The following is an 11466-nucleotide window of genomic DNA, read 5'->3' on the forward strand; positions in this document are numbered from 1 at the left end:
GATAGCTTTGAAGGGTTCTCTGCAGATTTTACGGCGACATTTGTATTTCAATTCAAATTACAGTTGAATTTTCTCAATCTTTTTTTTATCTGTATTTTTATAAATTTTCATTATGTGAAATATTATCTACTGCAAATTTTAGTTTCTTGTAAACAAATTTCTTGTAAGACATTTTAATCTCATTTTAAATGTTACTGTTTAACAGTCTTTGTCTTTGGCAACCTCACCGAGTTGAGGAAGATTGGATTATATATTTATATTTTATTTTAATAAATGATTATCCTTTCTGATGTTTTATTGCAGTACAGTATATAAACTTGCAAACCGTAATTAATGTTTTATAGGCCCTATTTATTACTTTTTCTTTTACAGGATTCAACAGTATAGGGTTATAGACGAATTTAATAAGCTCAGATGACAATAATTTTAATATGAATACCTGTACTCAGAAGCTGTAGAAAACATGTGGCTCACACCAGCAGATAAACAGACAAGTTCATGGGGTGAATTTTATATTAAATAACTGTTAATATTCTATCGTACATCCTACACATTTAAATATTGATAACAATGTATTAACATCTTAATTTGCAGAACAAAATATTGTTTAACAATTAAGCATTTTCGAACCATGTGTGTTGAATGCACGATCTTGCCTCGCACATCACGTGGCAGGTATATGGAGTATAGCAACTCAGCTTCTTTCCCCTCAACAACACTAACTTAGGAAAAAGAAAACTCCAAGTTCCAGTAAAATATGGGCAAGAACAGAGAATAGAGTAAAGTTAATACCTACTCATAGAGACTATGCAGTAAATTTAGTATCAAAACATAATATGTATTATCATAAACACTTTAAGGGGAGAGGATGGTATTTTTTGGTGAAAAATGAGTAAATTAAAAAAAAAAAAAAATTCTTTAAAATACTCTGTCATATGTGTGGAATGCATAGCATATCATTTTGTGAGCATTTGTGCCCTTATCGACTGTTGAGACGTCATTTTTAAACTTCCTGCGTTATGGATTTTTAAATCACTCGCCCACTTTTATTGTTGTTTCCGGTAAATTAAGTTTTCAAAAAAATTTTCTTTTTCTTTAAAATACCCTTTGATATGTGTGTGCATAACATTTTGTGGGTATTTGTGCCATTTTTAAACTTCCTGCGTTATAGATTTTTAAATCACCCGCCCACTTTTATTGTTGTTTCCAGTAAATTAAATTTTCAAAAAAATTTTCTTTTTCTTTAAAATACCCTTTGATATGTGTGTGCATAACATTTTGTGGGTATTTGTGTCCTTATCGGATGTTGAGACGCCATTTTTAAACTTCCTGCGTTATGGATTTTTAAATCACACGCCCGCTTTTATCGGTTTCCAGTAACTTCATTTTTTTTTTGCTACATTGCCAGACAAAAATGGATATAATATCTGAACTATTAAAGATACATGCATGAAATTTAGAACACAAGTTCTTTAGAGTATGAGGAAACTTTTCTCTGTAACAGAAGTTTGTTAATTGATTTCATTTTAAAAATACGTCCGTTTGTTTGCAAGAAAGGAAATCAGAAAATTGTTATTAAATTTTAATTGTTTATTTTACAAACGTAGGGACTAATATCAAAATTCTGTTACAGACAGTTTGTAGAACATACTTTTTCAAATACATTGCAAAAAACTGTTTGAATCTATCTTTAAAAACGGTTTAGATATATCGGTTTTAGTACAATCCTGCATTGGGTATATTTTTTTCAAATTTGGGCCCCCAAATATATATATTTTTTTTAATATTTATATTTGGTTGACTTGCCACAGCTATGAGCTCTCTACATACGAAAAATTAATATTTTACACCAGATAGGAAAAAAGTTTTAAAAAATACCATCCTCTCCCCTTAAGGGCTCCATTAAATAATGATTACAATGCTGGTTTCTTGTGATATAGAAGAAATGCAAATCCTGGAGAATCCCAAATGGGATTTGTGGTGAACAAAGATGGTGATAAAGGAGTTTCATTGGGGTACTTCCATTTCTCCAGCCACCATTTCACTATTTCTTTGTCACAATCATCCTTATTACCAGTGCAGAAGCAATAGGAAGCCAATTCACTACAGTGTCTTCCCTAGGATAACTCCTCGAGATTCCTAAAGTGAATTTTCTATGAAGCTAGGAACGACAGAAAATTGGCACCAACACCTGTATATTTCAGGTTAAGCAAGAATGTAAAGACACTTTATATTGTAATGTGCAAAATATTTTGAATATTATTTTGGGTTTCTTTGCAACTCATTTCCTTCATTCTATTTTCACTTTTACACAATTTACACTGGAATTCGAGGTCAAAGAACCCAGTAACATCACAATTTCGATATAAAATCACAATTTTCATTAAATTTAGCCGCACCAAAAAGACATCACCTATATTCTGGTCAGCTAAGATTGCACGTTTTCTAACCTGCTTTTAAATTTAATGGTACCAAGTAGGATATTTTCAATCTTAAACACGAAAAATATAATTTTTTACTGCCATTATAATTCATTACAAAAAGTGAATTACACTGCATGCATTCCCATAAACCTTCTACGTGTGATTACAGTGCAACATGCTGTAGTTAGTAAACCTAGCTCTGATATTACTACCTAATTTACCTGTCTGTAGAATTTTCTCTTTTGAAGGTATATTTGGTGTGATCACGCAATGTATAAATTTCACCAATAAATACATTACAATGTATTACTACAACTTAGTTCAAGAACTGTTTAAATACAGTACGACATTTATTAGTAACATTTTGAAATCTTTTATATACGTGAGATTTATCAGAAAAATAAAACGAAAATGATAAGAGTAACCATGGAAAATAGAGATAAAACCAAGAACTGAGTACTTTCAAAAACTTTTATTACTCAGCAATGGTTATATACTGATGTGGTATATGCACCATAGTGTAATGGTTCAACCACAAATTGATTTCGACTACATTTTCGCACATAATCTAGTTAACGAATGAAACATTTTCAAAATAATCAAAATCTTTAGAATTAATCTGTACAGTACAAAGAAAAGTTTTCTTGTATTTCTGAAGAAAATATTTTCAACACGTTCTCTCTCTAATTTAAATTTGAATTACTCCAGTAGATAAATAGTTACAGTATACATAATTCCCAAAAAAAGTTTTGTACACACGTCTGGTACATAAGCTTAGTTTAATGATTCTCACATTTAGTAATGGTCCAAGCTTTCAAGGATATATTTCTAAATAAGTCATGAGTAGGCCTATTAATTTATTACTCGACTTCAGATATACTGTGTACAGCATCGAGGACAATAAATGTATACAAATTAAATCCGGAAACTTATACCGTTTTGAGAAAAGATATAGAAGATTAGTTCTGAATATAATATGAAAATAAAGGTGTTTTTCTGCAATCAGAGTAGAGGATTATTTTTTTAATGTAATATGAAAATAAGGTGTTTTCTTCAATCAGAATTGAGGATTATTTCTGGATGTAATATGAAAATAAGGTGTTTTCTTCAATCAGAATTGAGGATTATTTCTGGATGTAATATGAAAATAAGGTGTTTTTCTGCAATCAGAATTGAGGATTATTTCTGGATGTAATATGAAAATAAGGTGTTTTTCTGCAATCAGAATTGAGGATTATTTCTGGATGTAATATGAAAATAAGGTGTTTTTCTGCAATCAGAATTGAGGATTATTTCTGGATGTAATATGAAAATAAGGTGTTTTTCTGCAATCAGATTTTCATATGTGAAAAAGTTATTATAGTTTAAATTAATATTAATTTTTTGTTAGCTGTAAAATTCCTTTTTGAATATTCAATACAGAATTGCTGTCCTATCCTTGTATTTTGAGTGGGGGTGAGGGGAAAAATCGTATTGTCACTGAGAGGATATTTTAGACTTCTTTATTTAAAAGGAATGTATTAAGAACAAATTAATGTATGACATAAGTATGGTTTCAGTGACTTCTGAATTAACTTTTTTTAAAATCAGATTAGCAAAAGGATACACCCCCTCCCAACTTCATACACAGTAAGTTCTGAACGGCAGAGAAAAAAGAGAGAGAGAGAGAATAAAGTTAATACATAGCATCTAAATAATACTCGTATTTCAAACAAGTGACTGCAATTATTCAGATACGAAAATAAGAGCAGAGCTTAACTTGTACGAAGTGTTATGAATTTAGCCTAATTATTATTATGTAATCATTAAAAAAATCTCCCCAATTATGTAATTATATTCTACCCCTCAAATTAAAGGAAATTAAAACGTGGTTTTAAGTAAATGAAGGGATGAATCAAAAGAGATGGATTGATCTACAACTGGACACAAGGATGGATTGATGGATAGATGGGATGGGTGCATGGCTTTATTATCATACAAAATTACGTGTTAGTTTTTATTCAGCAGAACTAAGACCATCCACTTTCCTTTACAATCATTACATGCTATTAGGTGCAGGCACAAAATCCAATTACTGTGCAAATGACTTAAAGTATTACACAATACCTCTTGCACAGCATCAATAGCTTCCTTCCATTTAGCTCTTGCATTTTCATGCCTCTCCAGTGCTTCACCAACCTGAGCTTCTTCTTTCCGAATCTAAAGCAAGCAATACACTTTGTATTCTTAAACAGGTCAGTGAATAACCATCCTTATATTTAATTTCACTACAATGGAAGGAAGTAAATTTAAAAGTGATTCAGCTCCAATCATATTCTCATTTGTTATTAATATACATGTAGAAAATAAAAAAAAATATATGTATATACTATAGAGCTCGGAATTTTAGGTGCTAAAAGTTAAGAATGACACTGAATGTAGATGAATAGAAGTGGTGTCTGTGAGGAGGGTTTTAAGCTTAGTTCACAAGAGTCCGATATGTAATGATAGACAATAGAGTCAGGAGGACTGAGCAATGGATCTTGTAAATCGTGCGCTAGTTTGTAAGTGGTGGTTAAAAGGATTAGAGACCTTTAGCGGTACCAAAGGGAAAATACTGAATGACATCTCAAAGAAGTGGAGGCATGGCTTCTATATTTATAAACTATAGCGAGGAACAATATTAACTTTGAGCACCTAAAATTCCGGGCTCTAAATTTATTACATATATTTAAAAAAAAATACTATCAACATCACCTCTGATTGAGGTTCTGGCTGATATGTACATCTATTATCAGGTAGTATATCTCAATGGATGATACACTATGTCAAACGAAGAACAATTGTTTGTATACATCTGAAGTTTCATTAGGGTGTGTGTTTAGAGACTACTGATAGAATAGCTGCTTTGGAGTCTGACAATATAACTGCATTCTTAAATTTATTGATGTGGCATAGAAGATTCCTGAGACTTCCACTTATTGCAATGATTTCTCCATCAAAACTTGTTGTTCCATACCCAAGAGATCTACAAAGTGAGAAGAGACAGCACGTAACACCTGCACCGGCACTTTGTTCTCTGGAGATCAAGGATCCGTCGGTGTATAAATGAAGCCAGTTTTGTGGAGGGTACCTAATATTAATTGTCTCTAAAGACAATTGTTTCATTATTTCAGTGTTTACTTTTGATTTCAGTATTTCTTCTGTTAAATTTAGATTATACTCTATATTTAATAGAGTTAAAGGGTTTGGTTTAATTTGTAAGTTTTCTTTTAAATTCGTGATATTGATTTTCTGTTTAATCCTTGAACCATGGATATGAAACTTTTTTGAGTTTTCAATGTACAGAGAGGACTGTATGAATGTCAATTGTTTCCTGGTAATCTGATAAGTTTTTCATATTGAATCAGTGCTTTTTCTTCTATTGTAATTTTGATGCTGTTAATATTAGTGAGGAATCTCATACATTTATAAAATGTAAATACTCATTTTCCATTTTCATTAGTGATACATTACAGAAAAGGCAGTTGATTATATACAGTACAGTGCTTACAAGATCATCGAAACGGGATACACTGGGTTGATTTAGACGCCTTCGTCTCAAACGTGAACGGACATGAGTCTCCGCCACTGAAGTGCCCGCACGTTCCTGAAAAAAAAAAAAAATATATATATATAAATTAATTATATCAAGTTCCTTCAACCTATATGTGTAAAAGATAAATAACATACGGTGACACTATACTCGTCTCTAGTTTATGGAAATAACTGAACAAGTGGTGAACAATATAATAAATAACGGGTAGCCTATGTGGTTATTGCGAAGGTCAGTGAAAGTAAATAGAAACAGTTTCGTTTTTAATTACAGCAAATATTACACACCACCAAAAGGCAAGTCGAGAAAGTGTGGTTGGAAGGTCTCAGGACAAACATAACCTAAACTACTAACCTAACCAAACTTCCTGAGAATGAGGGGCAATCTAAGGCATAGCTGGGTGAAAGTCACATAGGAAGAAATAGTGGCTATGAACGGTGTAGCTAAAGTAAATAATTACGTAACAAACTAATTCTCATTTTGAGGTACCATACTAAATAATATTCGATACTCGTAATTTAAAAAAATTACAGGTGAGAATAGGAGACATTTTTTTTTAAAGAATTAAATTGAAATTGTTATCTAATTTAAATATAAACTCTTAATATACCGGGCATATCAAAAGTCCGGTAACACTTTCAATATTTTATTACACAAAAACTACTAATGATAGCACTTTCAAACACACGTCAGTTTAAAGTCAAACTCTCAAAGTTCGTTTTACACCTTACAGAGTTTCAATCTGTGAACCACGAGTGACTCGGCAGATGTCCAAATGATAATCAAACTCTTCCCATACCCTTTTCAACATATCCTCTGTGACCGTGGCGCCAGCTTCTCGAATTCTGGTTTTTAGTTCCTCTAAATCATGTGGCAAAGGCAGTACAAACACACGGTCCTTTAGTTACCCCCATAGAAAAAAGTCACATGCAGTCACACCGGGTGACCTTGGTGGCCATGTCATGAAACATCTGTCCCTTACTCCAGCACGTCCTATCCAACATTCACCTTTGCTGCCTGTTGTTGTAGCTGGCAAGAAAACACGTAGCAGACGACGATGACTTATTCAGCCGCTTAATTTTCAGCGACGAGTGGGAAAATTAACTAGCACAACTGTCGTGTTTGGGGTACACAGAAATCTCACAGAATCATTGAACATGAGCGTGATTCACCAAAAGTGAATGTTTTCTGCGCGTTGTCACAACGAAAACTGTACGGACCTTTCTTCTTCATTGAGGCTACTGTGACTGGACATTCATATCTGGACATGTTGGAGCAATGGTTGGTGCCTCAACTTAGACAAGATCTCGATGACGATTTCATCTTTCAGCAAGATGGGGCTCCGCCATATTTCCACAATGCAGTTTGTGCTTAACTGAATACAGAGATGTCTGATCATTGGATAGGATGTGCTGGAGTAAGGGACAGATGTTTCATGACATGGCCACCAAGGTCACCCGATATGACTGCATGTGACTTTTTTTCTATGGGAGTACCTAAAGGACCGTGTGTTTGTACCGCCTTTGCCACGTGATTTAGAGGAACTAAAAACCAGAATTCGAGAAGCTGCCGCCACGGTCACAGAGGATATGTTGAAAAGGGTATGGGAAGAGATTGATTATCGTTTGGACATCTGCCGAGTCACTCGTGGTTCACACATTGAATCTCTGTAAGGTGTAAAACGAACTTTGAGAGTTTGACTTTAAACTGACGTGTGTTTGAAAGTGTTATCATTTGTAGTTTTTGTGTAATAAAATATTGAAAGTGTTACCGGACTTTTGATATGCCCTGTACTGTACGCAAACATTATTTGCGATTCTGAAAAATTGTATTTTCCAATTATGCTTGTAATTCAATAATTAGACCAATACAGCAGCAAAATAAATATAAAAATATTAATTTCAAAATGACAAAAAGCAAAATTATTGCTTCTAACTTACATTCAGAGTACTGAAACAAGGATTTACAATGTTTTCATGTGGGTTTCATCTCAGCACAAGAGCAATTCCAGTTTGTAATGTTTGTTACTTTATTATTGAACACTCTCAGGAGTTTAGTGATAATGCTGATAAGTTTAGTCATGCAACAATAAATGAAAATGAACTACTTTACCCGCACAGCTTGAAATCGATCTCTCAGTCTATCTCGATACGAGCGGCTGTCAGACTGGGGAGTGAAACTTCTACTGCCTTCTACAGAAGAATCTCCAAATGAATGACGCCCACTGCCAATGCTCGTAATATCTTTATGGTCCACGTCATCCTTGACCAAACTGTCCACAACATCCTGTAGGAATAAATTTTAAATATCTATTATATAAAACGATAATATAGTAGTTGGTACAGAGAAAGAAAAATTCATACAATTTTCAGAAAAAAAAAAAAAACAGTCTTAAAAATATTTTATAGCTACAGGATATTCCAATATGATTTGTAACTATTCGTACTAATCTATATTCAGTACAATAGAAATACTGCAGTACAAAGATACGTAATTCGTGAATATCACAGAGTCAGGCCTCTTTGTAATATAGAGTCAGGGTTGCCAGATTTTAAATCTACCAAGGAGGGATATTCTTTTTCTATCATAATATAGGGTACAATATTTACGTTTTGTCTTAAAGAAAGAATGATATGAATATGGGTAGAGTTGATATTTTCATGACTACAAAAAATTAATAAAATAAAATAAAATATCCCTTTATGTAGGTCTACAGTAGAAGAAACTAATATAAACTCAAAATTTAAATTTTAATAAAAAGAACGTATTGTAGATACATGTTTCCAAGTAAAAAACAATATTTATCTGGCTGTAAGTTACATCAGCTTTCTTTGGCAACTTTCTGAAGGGCTTGTGGCAATAATATGTTATGACTTAATAGTATTTCTGTCTCGCAGAATTCCCCAGCTGTTTTTTTATCAATTGTAAAGCACAAATTCCAAAAATATAGCACCAGATGTGACAAAATATTTAAATTTCAATGTTTATTAATTGATAACAATGACATAAAATTTACTGATACCTGAATTCGTATTCATTTTGTGACTTTAGCATATTACTGCTCCAAATCAATAATTTAACACATCGTACAGTATACATTTTCAGAGCTTCCTACATTTTTATCACTGATCTTTAGCATTTTCTATTGCCTTTGCCATGACGAACGTCTCTTTTTAAATGTGTAAAAATATCATATTTACCACCGAATTAGCTGTTACAAACCTTACACTAGCCAAATAAAAAAAAAAATAGGCCTATATATATATTTTTTTTTTTCAATATGAAAACTGATATTAAGAAAATTAATTTAAATTTGTTGTAGCCTAATTATTTAGGCCTACAGATCAAAATAGTTACTAGGTAACGATAAAATTATACAAGTGACGTTAATTTTCTAGAAGGGGAACATTTTGCATCTCGCCTCGAATCGAAGCGGGACTCGGGACTTTTATATGAAAATCGGGACATATCCCGCCAAATCGGGACATCTGGCAACCCTGTGTAGGCTAATACATAATATTGAAATAAAAATAAAAATAATGCTGGCAAGAATACACAGAAACGTATATGTCATTTTCACAAATCTCTAATTAAGAACTACATTTTAACATTAAGGAAGACAAAACTTAAATCTATAGGTACAGATATAAACATTTTTTAATAAGATCAATATTACTTACTTGTTCTTTATCTTTCAGAATAGGTGACGACGAGGATGATTTATTATTATCTATCTCTGGAGTGCCAACATTTTCAACACTCGATCTTTTCGAATGTCGAGATTTAATTGGTGGCGAATCTGTGATTGTAAATACTCCTCTTCGTTGTCTTCTGCTTCCTCCTACTGCCAAGGTGTCTTTCACAGGTGTTGAAATGAATGTTGTCTCTTCTTCATTATCAGATGCCTCACGTGGGATATCACGGGACTTCAAACGTATTACATCTGCCGTTTCCTCTTGGGTCTGTAAATGAAATCATGTTTTGCTAATGTAATCGCTTTTTAATTGATTTAATGGTAATTAACTGGGACCGTCGGTCTTTTATGTGTGACAAGCTTAGTGGGTTAGTTGAGGGAATGTCTATGACGTGAGGTCGAAGAATATGTGAAAAGATTTCAATGATCTTAATTCGTTGGCCTCACGTCACTTAGATATCTCAACTAACCCACTAATCTTGTCATATACCATGTAAAAGACCGATGGTACCTTGCTAATTACCGAATTAATTTTAAATTTAAATTATATTAATACTAATAATGACTAATGAATCATGTTTTATTCTCGCAGATATAAACTAAAATATCGAATGCTTACAAATTCAGAGTGTATGGTGAATGACAACTTGTCTGTTAAATAATCGCTTTGTTATAATACCCACTAATACAAAACAATGGTAACATAACATGTGAAAAAATAGAATAATTTGGAAATAAATACCAACCCAGGCGGACTGTTTCGAGGACAGTCTACTAGATCTCAGAACGTCAACTGATGTTTTTACATCAGACCGTCCTTCTTCCGCATCGAACACACTTCTGCTGTGGTGTTGAGACATATATAAATATTTACCCAATTACAAACATTGAGAAGTGTTATTTTCTTACAACACAACTCTGTAAGCGTTCAAATTACAAACACAAACAGTCTTTAGCGTCCCTTTCGGCTGCCATATTAAACATACAATGCTACCAATATGACATAGATCACTCATTTATTAAAATTGTTGTTTTTTTATCATCATAAAATGCCAAGCTAACACTGATTTATTAATGATATAGTTTTATTTTATAAATTTTCTTGACTCCTGTATTAAACTTCTAATAAAAATCATCATTAAATCTGTTTCGTAAGTCAGATGATTTTTCATCAATGTTGGCAACCATTGGAAGCTTTCATTCTTTAGATTAGCAAGTTTTCTGCTAACTACCCGCCATATTCAGTCTGAATATGCACCCAACATTTTCTAAAGGAAGGAATACAGGTATAAAATTGAATTTTTTTTAACTTTTTATGTTATTAAATTATCGTTTTCCTCCATTAATTGCATATGCTATTTCTTACATTCTCTCTAAATACATTCCTTGTATCCTAAAATAATTCTTCCTTAATTTCTTTCTCATTATTTTCTTTTACCGTTTCTATCTTATTTCCTTTCCTTTCTCTGTTGCATCTTTCTTTCCTGTTTTCTTTCATACCCTACTACGTTCCTTTCCTCATTTCATATTTTCTTATTTGTTTACTTGTTTTCTATTCTATTTATATTTTTCTGTTACACAACACCCTTATTATTTCGATCATTCTTTCTCTTGTCCTTCTTTTAGTGTTTATTTTCATTTTCTTCCCACTATTATCCCTTATTTTTCTTCTTTATTCCTTCATAAGTTTCTCTTTTCTTTTTCCTAAGTTCAAACATTCTTCTCTTTCTTATTTTTCCTTTACTTATATTTTCCACATTTTTATTTTCTTTCTT

General features: G+C 32.3%; 1 protein-coding gene across 3 annotated transcripts in view; it reads right to left on the minus strand.

The window, feature by feature from the left end:
* Positions 1-10667, minus strand: part of Cc2d2a (Coiled-coil and C2 domain containing 2A) — a 144832-nt gene extending 134165 nt beyond the window's left edge. For all 3 annotated transcript variants that reach the window (XR_011333270.1, XM_069832033.1, XM_069832034.1), the window contains exons 1-5: positions 10438-10667; positions 9678-9959; positions 8110-8283; positions 5956-6051; positions 4530-4622 (exon numbers count right to left, since the gene is read on the minus strand). Coding sequence is in view for 2 of the 3 variants with exons in the window: in XM_069832033.1 (XP_069688134.1) it covers positions 4530-4622; positions 5956-6051; positions 8110-8283; positions 9678-9959; positions 10438-10551 (759 nt within the window). In the remaining variant the exon portion in view is untranslated. The remainder of the gene's footprint in view (positions 1-4529; positions 4623-5955; positions 6052-8109; positions 8284-9677; positions 9960-10437) is intronic.
* Positions 10668-11466: the final 799 nt, after the last annotated feature.

The sequence above is a fragment of the Periplaneta americana genome, chromosome 7 (assembly GCF_040183065.1).
Source record: "Periplaneta americana isolate PAMFEO1 chromosome 7, P.americana_PAMFEO1_priV1, whole genome shotgun sequence".
Taxonomy (NCBI): Eukaryota; Metazoa; Arthropoda; class Insecta; order Blattodea; family Blattidae; genus Periplaneta; species Periplaneta americana.